Source organism: Perca fluviatilis, chromosome 5, assembly GCF_010015445.1.
Source record: "Perca fluviatilis chromosome 5, GENO_Pfluv_1.0, whole genome shotgun sequence".
In the NCBI taxonomy this organism is placed as follows: domain Eukaryota; kingdom Metazoa; phylum Chordata; class Actinopteri; order Perciformes; family Percidae; genus Perca; species Perca fluviatilis.
In genome coordinates, this window is record NC_053116.1 from 2,532,006 (window position 1) to 2,551,958 (window position 19,953).

At 41.8% G+C, this 19,953-nt stretch overlaps 2 protein-coding genes across 2 annotated transcripts; one reads left to right on the forward strand and one right to left on the reverse strand.

The window, feature by feature from the left end:
* Nucleotides 1-806: 806 nt before the first annotated feature.
* Nucleotides 807-13,236, reverse strand: LOC120558513 (zinc finger protein 501-like). The gene is made up of 6 exons (XM_039799535.1): nucleotides 13,168-13,236; nucleotides 9,507-9,523; nucleotides 8,306-9,132; nucleotides 6,102-6,264; nucleotides 2,036-2,200; nucleotides 807-984 (listed from the first exon to the last, which is right to left on the reverse strand). The coding sequence occupies exons 1-6, from the start codon at nucleotides 13,234-13,236 to the stop codon at nucleotides 807-809; spliced, it is 1,419 nt and encodes a 472-aa protein (XP_039655469.1).
* Nucleotides 13,237-16,933: 3,697 nt separating this feature from the next.
* Nucleotides 16,934-18,719, forward strand: LOC120558519 (piggyBac transposable element-derived protein 3-like). Its single transcript, XM_039799553.1, has 2 exons — nucleotides 16,934-18,025; nucleotides 18,120-18,719. The coding sequence occupies exons 1-2, from the start codon at nucleotides 16,934-16,936 to the stop codon at nucleotides 18,717-18,719; spliced, it is 1,692 nt and encodes a 563-aa protein (XP_039655487.1).
* The last annotated feature ends 1,234 nt before the right edge of the window (nucleotides 18,720-19,953 follow it).

The following is a 19,953-nucleotide window of genomic DNA, read 5'->3' on the forward strand; positions in this document are numbered from 1 at the left end:
TTCATTATATGGAAAAAAAATAATGTTTTGTGTTTTTTTTAAATAAAAAATTAAATACTTCAAATAAATAAACTGGCATTTAAAGGGTTAAAATCCTGAAAATGATTGAATGTTTGGTGGTTTTTGATTAGGTTAGAAGTTGTTTAAGTGATTTATGAAAAAAAAGCAGAAAAACATATTGATATATGATGATTTAAAAACAGTTTTTGTGTGCGTGGACATTTTTGTCTCGAAGGTGTCCAGAGTTATTTTTTTTAAGGAGGGCATGAGGGTTAAATGTTGCTTTTAAGAGCTAACGTTAGCAGAAATAAGATCATTTAACTGAGTTAAAGTTACACTAAAGAACAATACACTGTTGTTAATTCATCTGTATTCTAATGAAGTACAGTTACATGCTAGTGTGCATATATATTTAACTATGAGGGGCTCAAATGGAAATTGATGACTCTTTTTCTTTCTTTCAGAAATAGGAGTGTGGAGAGCCACGATGGCATGTGCACCCACCCAATGCCTCAGAATTAAGTAATAGTTACTTTTCTTTTGCTATTTATTGTACAACATTAAACTTTTATAGGACTTTTGTTTTTGTAAAACTAAGCCGAGGTAATAATGCATTTTCAAATAACTGTGTGTAATTAAGAGTGCTGCTCATTTATTCACATTCACTTTTTTCTATAACCTAAAATATGATACTTTCCTCACTATTACAATGTGTTTTTCCATCCTTGGCATTGAAGATATCTACATCTATTGGTTCGGCTGGGGTGGTCTGCGGTGTAGGAGCGTTCTCCCTTTTTTTCCAGTCCCTACAAAGAAGAGCAGCCCCGAATGTCCTCCTTGTTCACTGTGGCGGGAATGACCTGGGAGATGTCAAGGGCGTCAACATCGTCGCAGGAATGAAGGAGGACCTGCAGCACCTCCACCTGCAGTATCCAGGCATGAAGTTCATCTTCTCTGGCATTACCCAGAGATACAGGTGGAGGGCTGTTGCCAATCCGGGGAAGATCGACAAGGCTCACAGTTTTTTTTTTCTTTTTCCACTGTGCATTACAGACAACCAACAGACTGTCACACTATGCGCACTGTAATTGTAAAGGCAGCTTTTATTTCTTTACCCAGGCATTTGGACTTGACTGAACAGTGCTGCACAAGTGCTTTAAGCTTTATATGTTAAGATATATTTTTATATTGTGGTTTGTAATGTCAACCATTTCTACTGTAATTAACAATGTGGCACTAGTGCTTATACTACAATTTCAACTACCTCTTTATGCAGACTTCACTTGTGACAGTGAAGTTTGCCTTTACCTTGACTTACAGCAGTGATTTATGTGTGGAATTTACACTGGATTGTAAAAGGTGAACTACATTATTTAATTCATCAATTTAAACATAATGTTAAAAATATTGCCAGTGTTGTTTGTGGTTTATGTAGTTTTTGAAGTTAATGCCCATTTCAATGTGAAAGAAAGGTCTTTCTAAAGCTACATTTGTTGTTTTTCTGAAATAACTATAGGAACATACAGTATTGTAGTCATACAAGACATTGGTAATTTGATAGAATTTGTAATTGATTAAAATTTAATCAACATAAATGATTTCTTAAATGTTACCATACTTACTTGAATGTTGAAGGATCAGCAAAATGTAGTTTGTGCTTTTCTTGTGTGTCTTTATGTACTTGTCAATTGTAATCATCATTAAAATACTTCACCAAAATCTTTTTAGATTAATTTATAGGAATATATTTTTAATTTTGAAATACATAGTAAAGTGGTTAGTAGGTAATTGGAAATGCACTAGTCGCTGTTTAATCAGTGTAGGGTTAATGTAAATTCATTATAACAACAGTTTAATCCTATACATAAAATATCTAAATTATATGCCTAATACATATTTCTAAAGTGTTAACTGTTAGGTTTGAATGGTGAACAGAACCCAAATGCAGACAGAACGCCGATCCAGGAGTGTGAATTAACAGGTTTTATTTAAAGTACTCAAGTGTCGAGTCCAGGTTTCTGAGGGGGAAAAGCACGTCCAAGTTTCCAGGATGGAGAACGGGTCCGGTGGTTTCTGGGAAGAAGCGGGTCCGTCAGAGGAAGACAGTAGGCCGGCTAGTGGTGGGGTCCAGTGGAGGTGGGTGTCTGGTCCGGTGGATGGCAGGAATGAAGCGGTAGCAGGAGTCAGGTTCCAATGGCAGCTGAGGCACAAGAGAAAGGATAAGGACAGGCAAATACACAAATGACTCAACAGATAGCAAGGTTTGTCATGAGCGAGGCGAACTGTGGTCATCTGGACTATGATCTGATGCAGAGTGGAGGAATGACCCGGTATATGACGCAGAGGTTGATTGTGCTAAAAGACAAACGTGTAGTTAAGGCATGGTAGATCACAATGAATTATATTAATATATGAGCTTGTACTTGAATCTATGCTTAAGTTGAGGACATGCAGTATTAAGTAAACCTACTCCTACATGTCAAATGTATCTTAGACAATGTGTATTGTACGCAACATTTTTTTAATATGTACATTTTGGTAATAAACAGCACTTGCAAATATAGCTTGTAACATGTATGTGACTCATTTTAAAACAGACTAATGTGCTGACAGAAGGTCTATAAATAGATTAGCAGACAGTAAGTGGAAGAAAGACATCAGTGTAACAGCATCAACAGTGGTTAATAACTCCTGCAACAGCATGCTTGTTAGGTACATTAACAGTCTGAAATAATGTATTTAGAATTTTTTGAGAAAAGATCTTACATACTGACGCTCCAATATTGAACCTGGTGCTTTATACAACACATTTGGCTGCAGAACTGAAGATTTTTCAAGATAGAACACAAATGTAACTTTACAATAATATATATATTTTTTTCATGTACGACATTTTATCGCAAAAACGCATATTCTGGCCCACTGCCCCGCCCGGAGACCTTCGTCTCGCGAGTCTACGCGCACCCCCCGCGGCTTTGTCCAAGGGTGACGGTGATGCTGTGTGGGTGCCACCGCGGCGGGGATGATAGGGTATGTGCCTGTCCTTCGGGCGCCTCCGGGTAACATTGCTAAACTCTCGGGCAGGAACATATATTTCAGTATATTCAAGTAAAAGCAGTCTCTGCTTGTCCTGTGCGAATGTGCCACACGAAACTCAGATGTGAGGGGGTAATTTCTAAATCACACACGGTCCCAAAATAATTTTTATATGAATTTGCACCATAATGTTAGCTATATCAGGCTTTGATTTTAAGCTAACATTAGCTACCATTACATGTAATGGTTATGTTAGCTTGCGGGTTAGGGTTAGACATTCGCATTAGCAATTAGACCACATATGGTTAAAAATAGATCACCGGCGAGACCGTTGTGCATACCTACTGTATACGACTATAACGTTAAATATATATTTGAATCCGTTTATACGGTCTGCATAACGTTAGCCCGCTAGCTTCGTTAGCAAGGTGCAATCTAGCTAGCTAACTGATATTAATTGGGATGCTAACGTTAGCTAACGAAAAACAGTATTTAAAAAAAATGTAACGTTACTTACCGGAAAAACTGAACTGCCGACTCCTTTGAGTGTCTTGTCGTCCAACCGAATGCTGAACAAGACATTATTAAGCGACCAAAGTGTCACAGTCACTACGAAGAAAGCTGGTCAAACTCCAAAATGAAGTTTACGTGCCTTGGATAAGCTTTGCTAAACCTCTGTCATGATTGACAGGCCGCGAACTGTCAATCACATCATAGCCACGCCCTAAAACACCCCCTGCTTTATCGCCGATTTTAAAATCAACGAGACCATAATTATATAATATATATTAATAACATCATTCTGTGTTGCAGAAGACTTAAAACTAGCGATTGAGACCATAAACTCTTCATGAAAATGTGAACTCAGGTAGTACATCAAGTGAGAAGTGGGTCACTTTCTCATAGACTTCTACAGAAACTAATGGTGCGTTCTTTTACGAGTTACGACCCGGAAGTTGCAAAAAGAGCGCCTCCCTGAGGTCGTGTATACATACGACTCGTCAAGTCGTCTGAACTCAGAGGACCCCGAGCTCACTTTCAAAGATGGCTACGTCGTGCATCACACGTAGTAAACATTGTGGTTTTCTACAATTTTAAGCACTTTTGTCTTTGTTGTAACCAAATGAAGAAGTCGTACACATAGCGCTGTATACTGCTACCTATAGGCATGTCTCTACAGTCTTATTAGGAGTTAAACATAGCGCTGTATACTGCTACCTATAGGCATGTCTCTACAGTCTTATTAGGAGTTAAACATAGCGCTGTATACTGCTACCTATAGACATGTCTCTACAGTCTTATTAGGAGTTAAACATAGCGCTGTATACTGCTACCTATAGGCATGTCTCTACAGTCTTAGGAGTTAAACATAGCGCTGTATACTGCTACCTATAGACATGTCTCTACAGTCTTATTAGGAGTTAAATACCGCCTGATTAGTTATTTTGTAGCTTGTGCAGCTGAAATTGGCTAGAGACGCTCGGTTGCTATATGACAACAATGGCTTTAAGCAGAGTCTTGAGCAGAAAGCAGAGCAGTAGCCTAACGTTAACGTTAATCAAAACGTAATTTTCATGTATCAAACTGTGAAATATATGTGTGTAATATGTCAATAACTGGGTGAATAGAATCCTAAATGTTACTAAAAATGTTACAAAAATCCATCTTTTCTCCGACTCGTAGTATTGTGTGACAAAAAGAATGCAACACCCCGCGGTTATTCTTTTTTTCGACACGGATGTGACATCACGCTCGAGCTACTAGTCGCGATTACAAGACAAAAAGAACGCACCATAACCTCCTTTTGCAACCGCACGTGTCGCCCCCTGCTGGAATTCAGATAGAACGCAGGTTTAAGGCACTTCCGCATTTGCAGCACTTTGCCGAACCGGATGCGCTGTCCACTAATAATATACAGTTGTAATGGGAAAATTACATTTAAGCACAATTCCTTATATTTTTATGTTTAATTCGTACTTTACTGCTCTCACAAATGCTTAAAGAGTCTATCTCATTTCCCACATGCAGATTTATATTCTAACTTTGTGAGACTTGCGTTGGAACATTATGTGAGCACTGTTAGCCTGAACCGATAAAGGTACAAGGTCACCCTAAAACTATCATGTTTTCCCATGCCAGTTTAGCTGTAACTGGGGGATGACAGTCGTACAGGGAGGAGGAGGTGAGATGTCTCTTGTATTCATCGGATTGTCTTCATATAAGCCTGGTGTTCTTGTTCACTCATTTGAGAAACTGACTCCACACTGGGCTGCGGCCTTTTGTGAAATCATGTTGATCCTATTTGCAAATATATCTTTTTTAATAAAATACAAAAACCCAACTTGGTTTTAGTCTCAGTCTGTCTTATTTGTTTCAATTTACTAAACTCTGAAAACTCTTCCCCCTGCTGCAAAGGAAACTTCCACAACACAGTCTATACTTCAAACTTGATTTCTGCCCCGAGCCCCCGACACATAAACTCATCAACTAATCTTACTGTACAAAGCACCAGATACAGAGTTTCGTTACAGTCTATTCATCCTCCTGCGTGTCGAGCGCGCGCACACACACACACACACACACACACACACACACACACCTATGTAGGGTTGGGCATCGTTTGGATATTAACGATTGTGATTCCAATTCCGTTTTTTATCGATTCTCGATTCCGATTCTTTGAGTGGTGGAGTTGAAACGGGTCAGATGCTTATTTCACAAATAAGAGGAAAGTTTTATTTTGATTCAGAGGTGGGTTGCAGTTTTACTGGGATTTTTCAACATAAAATAAAGCCACACTAGAGCACCGTTTACTGTGCTCCATGGCTGCAACACAACAAGCGCCTGGCCGCTACGGAAACCAAAACTTGCGCATGTTAAATTTGGAACCCATAACCAGATTTGAAACCAAATCCTCCAAACGATTCCAATAAAGAAACGATTCCGATGGAATCATAATTTTTGAAACTATTCCAAGTAGGAATCGGTTGTCGATGCCCAAACCTACACCTATGCTTTCGGCACTGTTCGCTGAGGATCCATGTTGGAAAAAAAAGTTAACGTACCGTGAACCGCTGCCGGCAGACAGCTCCTGCACACCGCCCATTGCGAGTCCACTGCGCCACTGATTTAAATCCACGTCCTGCTCAATTGCCCGATATCTCCTCCTTTTCTCTGGGCCAGTATTCTGTATCTCCTGAGAGAGCTCCAGCCAGCGTGCAGCGGGGTCTGACAGTCCAGGCAGAAAGCCAGCGATCCGGGTAGGCACTGCGCCGCTGTCACGGCAAACTGTGGAGCTTACTAACAGTCTTACTAAATTTGCAATTAGCCATACATTTTTGTAAAACGGCCCATATTTGAGCTTTATATAGTTGATTTCTCGCATAAAAAACTCAGAAGTGAACTTAGAAATGCAACAGCAGATGAACAATGTATAAAATTTCTGAGATTTGCGCGAACGAGATTTAGAAGACTAACTGACCTCAGATCAGTTAGTGGTCTATGTAAATTTTGGGGCATTACAAAGATATAAGGTAGAGCCAAATGAGAAGGAGTTGGGAAGTTGACGTCAACTTTTAGCTTTGTTCAGATTCACCTTGTTTTCAGAGGCAGTTTCAAATTGTGAGATTTGCAGAGGAAAGAGGTGTCAATGAGATTTTTAGGTTCTATGTATGTCCTATTTTAGAACAGCTCTAATGCCCTCTAGTCTCGACCCCCCCATACCCCCTCAAATATTTTTCTTATTGGATCTGCACAAATCACATAGGTGACCCATTTTAGTTTCAAAACGTTGAATTTCGCCGAAAGGTTAGGAGGATGCATGCCTGCCCATTGTCGCTGGGTCTAACGTTAGAGGTCCGCTGACTCACTGCCGTTGGGTCTAATGTTAGCGGTCCACTACCCCACTGCCGATGGGTCTAATGTTAAAGGTCCGCTGACTCACTGCCGCTGGGTCTAACGTTAGCGGGCCGCTGACTCACTGCCTCACTCATTCCCTCCGAGATCACCATTTTGTTGTGTACCCATCAAATGACCACGGCAAACAGTCCAATGGCCTTTGTATCCATTTTATTTCTATGTGAGGACACCATGAAGACTCCAGAGACTTAATGTTCACTCCATGAAGATTTATTTGTTACATTATAACAGACAAACCGAGCTGCCTCGGACACACACATGAACTGGTGATATTTTGTACTTCTAACAGTCATCTAATCTTCCTTTTCTTAAGTACACCTAGGTCGCTGTGACCCAGACAGTAACTACTAACGTATGTGCTAGTCCACAGATGGTTTACTTCAAATGATTTCACATTATTTCATCCTGGAGGGTACTCAGCATGTCCTGGTGTACCACACCGGTCACATCAAACGAATGTATTTCTTTACTTTTTTAGCTTTTCCATGTTCTAATTAGTGGAATAGGAGACACTATACATGTCAAAAGATCTTAATCATTTTGGTGTCACTGATCACATTACCTTGGAACATAGCAATGCACAAGTTTTTATAGTTTCATACAGATCATAATATGTCCATCTCAGCTTTGCTTCAAAGAGAAAACTCCTCCGCTCTCTGACAGGAAACACCTTGCTAGGCTAACTTCCCTATGCTACCTCCCTCATATCTTCCTTGTTTAAACTAAAGATAGCTTTCAACCTGTACTTCCTGTCTCCCTGACACCAAGATAAACATATTCTGCTAAATATACTTTACTAAGAAAAACATATTGGATGGTTACATTTGTCTGAGTTCTTGATTATAATTGATCACATGACAGACATTACAAGACAAAACAATATCTAATAAAATATTTAAAATAAGAGTGTACTTTTTCCTACCACACAATATAATATCTTCTATCTAGATGTTGATACATAAAGATTTTTGTTTGATGCTTGAGAAGTTTTGCTTGGACTTAACCCTTGTGTTGTCTTCCCGTCAACCTTGAAAAAAAAAAAACCTTTTTGATGCCTTTTTTTCAGTTTGTTTTGGGTTTTTCCTCGTTTTAAATTGTAAAATTTTTCTTCTTTACATTTTCAGTGCTTATTTCTATGTCCATATTTTCTGATATAAAACAAAAATTGAAAACGGGTCAATTTGACCCGAAGTAAACACAAGGGGTCAAAGGCACAAATGTTATTTCATGTCATCAGTCTCAGGTTCAGAAGAGTCTCCAGTCTGGTCCTCAGTCTCTGGTTGTAAAAGTGGATGTGGATGTGAGTTCCTGGCTGATTCTGGTCCTCCACAATCCTCTCCATCAGCTTCTGTTTCCATCTGACCAACACATTTATGTGTTTTGACATCAGAACGCCAGGCAAATCTTCTGTTACAAACACTGCAGCTGAATCTTCTATCTCCTGTGTGGACTGCCATGTGTAACCGTAAATGTCCACTCTGTGTAAAAGATTTCTTACAAACTGAGCAGCTAAAAGGTTTTTCTCCTGTGTGGATTCTCATGTGTATCTTTAAAGCTCCACTGTGTGTAAAAGATTTCTTACAGACTGAGCAGCTGAAAGGTTTTTCTCCAGAATGAGTCGTCATGTGGGTCTTCAGGGTTCCACGTTCAGTGAAAGCTTTACCACACTCAGAGCAGCAAAACGGTTTTTCTCCTGTGTGGATTCTCATGTGTTTCTGTAAACTTCCACTCTGTGTAAAAGATTTATTACAAACTAAACAGCTGAAAGGTTTTTCACCTGTGTGAGTTCTCCTGTGTGACTTTAAATGTCCACTGTGTGTAAAAGATGTATTACAAACTGAGCAGCTAAAAGGCTTCTCTCCTGTGTGGATTCTCATGTGTTGTTGTAAATATCCACTCTGTGTAAAAGATTTATTACAAACTGAGCAGCTAAAAGGCTTCTCTCCTGTGTGGATTCTCATGTGTTGTTGTAAATATCCACTCTGTGTAAAATATTTCTTACAGATTGAGCAGCTAAAAGGTTTTTCTCCTGTATGAGTCCTCATGTGTTTCTTCAGATCTGACTTGAAGCCAAATCTTTTCACACACTCAGAGCAGCTGAATGTTTTCTTACATGTTGAATCATGTTTCAGATAATTTAAAGCTGACTGAGGTTCTCTGGTCTCCTTCCAATCAGCACTTTCATCAGTCTCAGGTTCAGAAGAGTCTCCAATCTGGTCTTCAGTCTCTGGTTGTAAAAATGGATGTGAGTTCCTGGCTGGTTCTGGTCCTCCACAGTCCTTTCCATCAGCTTCTGTTTCCATGTGTTGAGTTTGTCTTTGATGAAGCTGTGAGGACTGAGCTTTCTCTTCATCATGTTCACTCTTCACAGGGACAGGAGTGAATGGGAACTTGGTGATATCAGCCTCCTCCAGCCCTTGAAGCTGCTCTCCCTCCTGACTGCTCCACAGTTCCTCCTGTTCCTCTTTAATGTGTGGGGGGGGCTCTGGCTCCTGCTGGTCCACACTGGAGCTACACTCCTGCTGCTCAGGGGGAACCCAATCTTTAACCACCGAGAGCTGCTGAACATCTGCAGGAAACACAAATTGACGAAAACTGGGACGTCAGACAAAACCAAGACAAGTGCACCATTCAACAACTTGCATCCGTTTAGGAACAATCACAACCCATGACATTTTCATAACTCAAAGTGTAACTGACAGTGGTAACAAGATTTAAACTTAACAGGAAGGTCTGGAGGTCATTGAAAGCGGACTGTGACCTGGAGAAGGCCTCGCTGTTTAGTGGTGAACAGAAAGCTATCACCTGCATAAAAATGAGCATTACAACACTGAGCCGTAACATATATATGATTTCAGGGGATCTAAAATTGAACCGCTACGATCACCTTAACTATTTTTCATACCTGCAAACTCAGAAGGGCTGAAAAAGGTGACACATTTTATACCACCCGCGCCCCACGGAGAAGAAAATAAATGGAAAACACAACATTTTCCCGATGCTAAAACGATACATTTAAAATGGTGCATATATTTTTTTTTATTTTATTTTATTTCTTTTAAAAGGAGCAGAAAATGACAATTTTTTATTTTGCTAAGGCTAAATGATATAATTCATTAAAAATATAATAACAATAACATAATAACTTATTTCACTAGTAAGTTCCTGTTAAACAATAAAAACAACCACTGGATGGGAAAAGGGTATTCTACAATAACTTTGAATGCAGCACGAGGCGAATTTCAAGTGAACGCAACATCGGGTTGTTTTTCCGACAACAGCAGCTGCACACTGTCATACTTTCACTGTCTCCAGTGAAATACAGACACACTTTTACACCGTTAAGCCGTCAGCATTTTAACCGTGTTTACTCCAGCTGCTAGCTAACAGTAGACGTTACCTGCTGCCAAATGTAGTATTTACTAGCATGACATGCAGCAATGTTTAGGTTGCCTCTAACATCCATTTGAGGCAGAGAAGATATCAATTTATTCAAACCCAAACAAGGCCCCCTTCATTTTTCATCTCATCTGATCAATCACATAGAGCTGTCAAAACTGGTCAAAAATGATTTTTAAATGTTCCTTCTAAAAAACACACAACAGGTTCAAACTATTGGAATAACTATTTTTGCACATTATGTCCTGTAATAGAAAATCACATATTTATCTTTTAACATATCTTACTATTGACTTATTTAGTTTTTAGCAGCATGAACTAGTTATTAGGGCCCGAGCGCCGACAGGCCCTATTGAAACTGAAGGAATTATCTATCTATCTATCTATCTATCTATCTATCTATCTATCTTTTCCCGTCAAATGAATTGCCTTTTTGAGGGGCTTAAGATATTCAAAAACTCACCAAATTTGGCGGTCGTATCAAGTCTGGTGAAAATGTACGTATTTTAAGGGTTTCGCGATTAGGCGCACAAAAATGGCTCGCTAGCGTCCCCTAGAAAGTAAAAAAAAAATTGAGCCCCTGCAGTGCGTTTAACGTAGACTCACGAAACTTGGTACACATATGTACCATGTCAAGATGTATAAAAAACTTCATTAGAGTCTGCCATTTTGATTTCAAACTTTGAAATTAGTGCGATTTTGGCCATTTCCACATGTCGTACTTTAACGAACTCCTCCTAGAGATTTCATCCGATCAACTTCAAACTCGGTCTGTGCCATCTTAAGATGTTAAAGATGAAAAGTTGTTAAAAGAAAAACTTTTCGTTATAGGGCCGTAGCGGGGCGGCCATTTTGCCGCCGAAACAGGAAGTGGGTGTAACTTGAGTGTACATTGTCCAACTGGCTCGAAACTTTTCAGGATTCATAAGAGTCCAACCCTGAGGACAAATAAAGGCCGATATTTACTTAAAGTCATAGCGCCCCCTAGTGGCAACAGGAAGTAGGCCTAAAAGTCAAGGTGCTATACTTTAACAAACTCCTTCTAGCGATTTTATCCGATGGACTTCAAACTTGGTCTGTACCATCCCAACACCTTAACGATGAAAAGTTATTGAAAGAAAAGGTTTTCGTCAGACGGTGTGGGCGTGGCGTGGCGGCCATTTTGAGTGTTTAGCGATGAACAAAGAAATTGTTGTAACTTGAGTGTACATTGTTGTATCTGCCCGAAATTTCTCACGATTGACAAGGGTCCAGGCCTGAGGACACATACAGGCCAAAATTGACTTTTGGTCATAGCACCCCCCCGCTGGCAACAGGAAATGCACCTTATATGACAAACCTCATCCGATTTACATGAAACTTAGAATGTCTGGTCTACATGTGATACTGAGCCGGCCCCTATAATATGACCACGCCCACTTACTCAGGCCACGCCCCCTTTTATAACATCTGAACTGTTTAAGGTAGAGTCTTGTGTGAGGTGTCATTGAACTCAGCAGAGACTTCCTTTTTAATTGGTGATGGTTTGACCCGCCCCCTATGCTTTTCCATCCGATTTACATGAAACTTAGAATGTGTGGTCTACATGTGATACTGAGCCGGCCCCTATAATACGATGAATATGCCCGCTGGCAACAGGAAATGCGCCTTATATGACAAACATCATCCGATTTGCACGAAACTCAGAATGTGTGGTCTACATGTGATACTGAGCCACCCCCTATAATATGGCCACGCCCACTTACTCAGGCCTCGCCCCCTTTCATAACATTTTAACCGTTTAAGGTAGAGTCTTGTGTGAGGTGTCATTGAACTCAGCAGAGAGTTCCTTCTTCATTGGTGATGGTTTGGCCCGCCCCCTATGCTTAAGCCACGCCCCCTTTCATACATTTTAATGGTACGGCAAGACAAAGGTAGAGTCTTGTGTGAGATATCATTGAAATCAGCAGAGTTTCTTTTTAATTGGTGATGGTTTGACCCGCCCCCTATGCTTTAGCCACGCCCCTTTTCACAGATAATGAACCGCATGACGTAGAGTCTTGTGTGAGGTATCGTTGAACTCGGCGGGGAGTTCTCTTTTCATTGTTGAAGATTTGCGGCGTCTGAGTGCCGCGCAAATGCACGGTCGCAAGGAGCGGCATCCGCCGGTAACCCCGACGCGCGCAGAGGCCCGAGGGCCCGTCCATCACGGCTCGCAGCTTTAATGATGTATGGAGCCTGATAGCCAAACTTTATGTTCTTCTGTGTCCATCCATCCATCCATCTTCGTCCGCTTATCCGGTGTTGGGTCGCGGGGGGAGCAGCTCCAGCAGGGGACCCCAAACTTCCCTTTCCCGAGCCACATTAACCAGCTCCGACCGTGCCTGGAACACCTCCCTAGGGAGGCGCCCAGGGGGCATCCTTACCAGATGCCCGAACCCCCTCAACTGGCTCCTTTCGACGCAAAGGAGCAGTGGCTCTACTCCGAGTCCCTCAGGGATGACTGAGCTTCTCACCCTATCTCTAAGGGTAGACGCCAGCCACCCTCCTGAGGAAACCCATTTCGGCCGCTTGTACCCTGGATCTCGTTCTTTCGGTCATGACCCAGCCTTCATGACCATAGGTGAGGGAAGGAACGAAAACTGACCGGTAGATCGAGAGCTTTGCCTTCTGGCTGAGCTCTCTTTTCATTACAACGGTGCGATAAATTGAATGTAATACCGCACCCGCTGCGCCGATTCTCTGACCAATCACCCGCTCCATTGTCCCCTCACTCGCGAACAAAACCCCAAGGTACTTGAACTCCTTCACTTGGGGTAAGGACTCATTCCCTACCTGGAGTAGGCACTCCATTGGTTTCCTGCTGATAACCCTGTCCTCAGATTTAGAGGTGCTGATCCTCATCCCAGCCGCGTCACACTCAGTTGTGAACCGATCCAGTGAGTGATGAAGGTCACAGGCCGATGATGCCATCAGAACCACATCATCTGCAAAGAGCCTTGACATCCTGTCCATAAATATTACAAACAGGATTGGTGACAAAGCGCAGCCCTGGCGGAGGCCAACCCTCCCCTGAAACGAGTCCGACTTACTGCCGAGAATCCGGACACAGCTCTCACTTTGGTCGTACAGAGATTGGATGGCCCTGAGAAGAGACCCCCTCACCCCATACTCCCGCAGCACCTCCCACAGTATCTCCCGGGGAACCCGGTCATACGCCTTCTCCAAATCCACGAAACACACTTAGACCGGATGGGCATACTCCCAGGCTCCCTCCAGAATCCTTGCGAGAGTGAAGATCTGGTCCATTGTTCCACGACCAGGACGGAATCCACATTGTTCCTCTTCAATCTGAGGTTCGAGTATCGGCCGAACCCTCCTTTCCAGCACCTTGGAGTAGACTTTACCAGGGAGGCTGAGAAGTGTGATACCCCGGTAATTGGCACACACCCTCTGGTCCCCCTTTTTGAAAAGGGGAACCACCACCCCAGTCTGCCACTCCTTTGGCACTGTCCCAGACTTCCACGCAATGTTTAAGAGGCGTGTCAACCAGGACAGCCCCTCCACACCCAGAGCCTTGAGCATTTCTGGACGGATCTCATCAATCCCAGGGGCTTTGCCACTGTGGAGATGTTTGACTACATCAGTGACTTCCGCCTGGGAAATTGACAACGATCCCCCATCATCCTCCAGCTCTGCCTCTAACATAGAGGGCGTATTAGTCGGATTCAGGAGTTCCTCAAAGTGCTCCTTCCACCGCCCTATTACCTCCTCAGCTGAGGTCAACAGTGTCCCATCCTTACTGTACACAGCTTCGATGGTTCCCCGCTTCCCCCTCCTGAGGTGGCGTTTTCCAGAAGCACCTTGGTGCCGACCGAAAGTCCTTCTCCAAACTTCTCCCACACCCGCTGCTTTGCCTCTTTCACAGCAGAGGCTGCAGCCCTTTGGTACCCTGCAACTGCCTCCGGAGTCCTTTGGGATAACATATCCCGGAAAGACTCCTTCTTCAGTTGGAAGGCTTCCCTGACCACCGGTGTCCACCATGGTGTTCGTGGGTTACCGCCCTTGAGGCACCTAAGACCACAGCTCCTCGCCGCAGCTTCAGCAATGGAAACTTTGAACATTGTCCACTTGGGTTCAATGCCCCCAGCCTCCACAGGGTGCATGAAAAGCTCCGCCGGAGGGGAGTTGAAAGTCTGTCGGACAGGGGCCTCCTCCAGACGTTCCCAATTTACCCGCACTACCCGTTTGGGCTTACCAGGTCTGTCCAGAGTCTTCCCCCACCCACTGACCCAACTCACCACCAGATGGTGATCGGTTGACAGCTCTGCCCCTCTCTTCACCCGAGTGTCAAAAACATACGGCCTCAGATCAGATGAAACGATTATAAAATCGATCATTGACCTTTGGCCTAGGGTGCTCTGGTACCAAGTACACTTACAGTACAGGCCAAAAGTTTGGACACACCTTCTCATTCAATGTGTTTCTTTATTTTCATGACTATTTACATTGTAGATTCTCACTGAAGGCATCAAAACTATGAATTAACACATATGGAATTATGTACTTAACAAAAAAGTGTGAAATAACTGAAAACATGTCTTATATTTTAGATTCCTAAAAGTAGCCACCCTTTGCTTTTTTGATAACTCTGCAAACCCTTGGTGTTCTCTCAATGAGCTTCATGAGGTAGTCACCTGAAATGGTTTTCACTTCACAGGTGTGCCTTGTCAGGGTTAATTAGTGGAATTTTTTCCCTTATTAATAAAAAAGCAAAGGGTGGCTACTTCGAAGAATCTAAAATATAAGACATGTTTTCAGTTATTTCACACTTTTTTGTTAAGTACATAATTCCATATGTGTTCATTCATAGTTTTGATGCCTTCAGTGAGAATCTACAATGTAAATAGTCATGAAAATAAAAGGAAATGCATTTGAATGAGAAGGTGTGTCCAAACTTTTGGCCTGTACTGTATTCCCCCAACACAATGTATTCACTTACTGTTTAAAACTTTTTCCAGCTTAGTAGGGGTGCATAGGCATACTGCTGAAAAACAACATGAAAAAACATAGTAATGTTCCCTCAGCATTTAGTTTTGTTGTTAAACTGTATGTAAATGAGCAGGGACGTTAAATCACCTGTTTCACGTAACGTTACTCTAAGGTACCGTCTATGTGCTGGATTTTTCCTAAGGTTAGCTAGCAAATAAGCCCACTGACGGCGACATTATTGTTGATATTTTGGCACAATGTTTAGTAATGACAGTAGTAGTGGTCATAGTGAGTGAACATGTGATGTGAGATGCACACTGTGTTATGTCTGTGGAACTGTTCAGTAGCTGTGTAACGTTATGTGTGATATCTGTAAAGCTGAACCGACTCACAGTAGTAAAACCGATTTTATTCTGATCCAAAGACTCTTTCTGTGAGATAAAAGACACTAACAGATTATACCCTGGACACTATCCATTATATCCAAATGTTAATGAGTAATCGTGTTAAATAATCGTGATTTCAATATTCACCAAAATAATTGTGACTATTATTTTTTCCATAATCGAGCAGCCATAAGGAAAAGTATGGCGAGTGGTGGCGACCAACAAGAGTTAGAGGACCCGCTGGCCTCTTTAACCCTGTAACACCCCTTGTTGTAAAATTACAACGTTACCTTTAGCCATCCTTAAAAACACTCTGTTATTTTTTATCTTATTTTTTACCACATTTACATAGTCATTGGGTCCTATTGTTCAGTCTCACAATGCTATTGGTTCATACATTTGTTTATAAGTCCCGCCTTATGGCCATGAACTCACACAACCTCTCAAGCTTTCCTTCGAACAACATCTCTTTTTTTCATTGGACTGGATTCATCAGATTCAAGTAAGTAAAATGTCTTTTATATTTTTTTTGGTTGTTATAATAATGTCTAGAGCATGTACATATGTAGTTATTTTGGAATATATGCATCAAATTCCATTTAGAGCTTGTTAAATGTTTGTTGCAATTATACAACACTGGGTGAGTGTGGTAGTCAAAATAGCAGGCTTGTTGCAGTGGGCTCAAACAGGTTGTATTCCCTCCACTTCACCACTGCCTGAAACAGAGTATTTTCTTTATACATTGACAGTATACATTCTACCCTTGTGTTGTGTTATGGTCAAATTTGACTGATTTAAAAGTTTTATCTCTAAAAAATTTAGTTAATTTGATCAGACTGTTCTAACATTCCAGAGGATATCAACAGACAATTCAGTTCTGGGAAAGGTGAAAATGTTCCTGAATGTGGGGTGTGGATGTAAGTGGGGGTATGCATGTTTTCCTTTTAGTATGATAATTAGAGAGCATAAGAAGCAGTATTGTTATGTCAAGGCAGTATTGTGTGACTAAATGGCTGGTGATTGGGATGCATGTTTCATTTAGCATGATAAAGAGAGAGCATTGGCTATGCCATTTACAGCAACTTACAATAAGCAGACAGTATTGTCTGCCTGGAAAACATTTGTACCCTGAGCACCACCACCCTATCTATTACTTCAGGTTGTGTACTACAATATAAAAAGCATATTTATACATGTTAATTAATTGATATTTTATTTTCAGAATGCCACCAGCAAGGAGAGAGCCGCGATACAGTGTGCAGGATGTGATTGATATCATCCAAAATGGGGAGAGTGAAGTTGAGATGGAACTCAATGACACTGATGAGAGTGATGAAGATGTCTGTCAACAAGTGGACAAAGAAAACCAACCACCCTTGGACTGTCCGGCTGATAATCACGTGGACATCGAGCCAAAAACAAACAAACACACCATGCTCCGCGACAGGTATCGCTGGCTGAAAAAAGATTTCATAAGTCCCAACACTGATTTTTCTGGTCTGGATATCACAGGAGATGACATTTCCCTCCACACACCATTGGAATACTTCCAGAAGTTTGTGTCCGAAGACATGATTGAGGCTCTGACACAAAACACAAATGAGTACAGCTTTCAGACACATGGAACATCTGTAAACACCACTGCAAAGGAAATTGAAAAAATGTTTGGCATGTCCCTGAAGATGGGCCTAGTACAAATGGCTGGAACCCGTATGTATTGGGAGACAGAGACACGGTACTCCCCTGTTGCTGATGTGATGCCGCGCAACAGATTCCAATCCCTGTTGACGTCATTACATTTTGTCAACAACATGACAGTATCTGAGACGGAAAAGAAAGACAAACTATGGAAACTCAGACCATGGCTTGATTCATTCAGAGAGAAATGCCTGCAGGTGGTACCAGAAGAGCACAACTCTGTGGATGAGATGATGATTCCTTTCAAGGGGAAATTCAGCAGCATCAAGCAATATATGCGAGGCAAGCCAAACCCATGGGGATTCAAAGTGTGGGTGAGAACTGGAATCTCTGGCATGATGTGTGACTTTGATGTCTACCAAGGCAGTGTCAACGGAATACGAGCCAAATCTGAACTTGGATTGTCAGGTGATGTTGTGATGAAACTTGCTTCCACACTTCCAGAAGGTCAGAACTACAAAATGTATGCAGACAACTACTTCACCTGTGTTCCATTATTAGTGAAGCTCCTTGATCGGGGAATTCATTATGTGGGAACAGCCAGGCAGGTGCGCCTACCCAACTGTAACCTTGAAGACGAGAAGAGCTTGAAGAAAAAGGGGAGAGGAAGCTATGACGTCAGAGTGGAGGGGAATCATCTGTGCTGTCAAATGGTATGACAACAGGGCCGTCACACTTCTGTCATCCTTTGCTGGACCTGAACCTGTGCAGAAGATTCAACGCTGGGACAAAGCCAACAGAACCTACATTGAAGTTGAGAGGCCTTACATTGTTGGTGCCTACAACAAGTACATGGGAGGTGTGGATTTGTTGGACTCATTTACAGCCAAATACAAGTTCCCCATCAAATCCCGTCGCTGGTACATGTACATCTTCTGGCACACCATCATTCTGGCTGTGGTCAATGCCTGGCTCCTCTACAAGCGGGACTGCAAAGCTCTCAAGATGTCTAGCAAAGAGACAATGAACAGGAGACAGTTTCAGGCACAGCTAGCATCCTCTCTCATCCTGGTGAACACAACCCTTCAAACTCCAAAGAGAGGACGGCCATCTCCAGGCAAAGGGAGCCCAGCAACACAGGCAGTGACATCAGGAAGCCCTCTGAATGCTCAGAAGAGACCGTCCAAGAGATGTGCACACCTTCCATTGGATGTACGCAGGGACCTTGTTGCACATTTCCCACGGAAGACAGGAAGAGGACGCTGCAGACACTGCGATAAAGGATACACCAACACGCAATGCAGCAAGTGTGATGTTCGTCTTTGCTTTTCAGAGGACAAGAACTGTTTTTGGGACTTTCACAACCAATGAAAGTCAGTCATGAAAAGAAAAAAAAAGGAATGGAGAAGTTGCTAGAAAAAGCAAGAGTTTTATCTTGTTTAATATTTTTTTTAATAAATGACTTCATAAAAAATATGACTAATGTGTGATTATTATTAATGTTATATACCTTTATGGGGCTAAGTAAGCAATCAAACCTGCAAATGAACCCTTATTTGTTCTGAATTATTGTTCAGACAATGTGAGTACAAATACAGATATTCTGCTCCCAGCTAAGCCCAATGTTGCAATATTACAACATTTCTCTAAAAACGTATATGAACATTTTTTTTTTTAAAACTCTTTAATTTCTGCATCAAAGGCCTCCTACAACAACATCTGAAAGGTAAAATATTTTTAGGTTTTTCTATATTTGGGTCTTACAGGGTTAAGATCGCAAGTTTGGGAAAACTTCAAGACTGTATGGATGAAGCCTGGAGCCTCCCGTGTCATGCCTTCTCATCTCATGCCCTCCTGCCTGGTGCCGTCCTAGCCTAGAAATCTTCGGTCTTCGGGTCAGTTACAGTAGTACAGGCGAGAGAGTGGTGGATAAGACAAGGACTGTGTGTCTGCGTTGTTCAGCAGTTGTTGGGTATGTAAGTGGAAATACATCTAACATGCTAACGCATATCCGACGCCATCACCCAGCTGTACCAATCACTGGAATGAGACAAAAGAAAACTGTCCAACTTCTCCTCCCTACAGTGCTTAACCAGCCTTTAAATACAAATAGGGCTTCAAGTATTTGATGCATGTACTTGAACCTTGTAACAACATGCCATCCCGTCCACATATTTTTTGTTGTAGTTATTAATGTTTATATACTGTATGTTATTTGCACTTTCATATAAAACAAGAAATGCTGTATTTCCAGTTTTATAGCTGATTGTCTTATTTTTTTACAAGTTACAGATAGAGTCTGGAGATGATGTGGGGTACTTATGGTTTACGGTTTACAACTTACTTTACACACTAAAGGCTGTTGCTGCTAGCACAGGGGAGAAACTGTAAGACACCAGGTGGTACAGCCTGAGACATGCACAATAAAAAACAAATTTGCCTTCTGCATTTTTGTTTTGCTTTTCCCTCCATTGTATCGAACCGAACTGTGAGGTCTGAACCGAGGTATGAACCTGACTGACTTCTGGTACCGTTCCACCCCTAGTGTTGAAAGATGCTTATTTTCTGTATTTTGGGTTGTCTTTGTAAAGCTGTTTTTGTACTG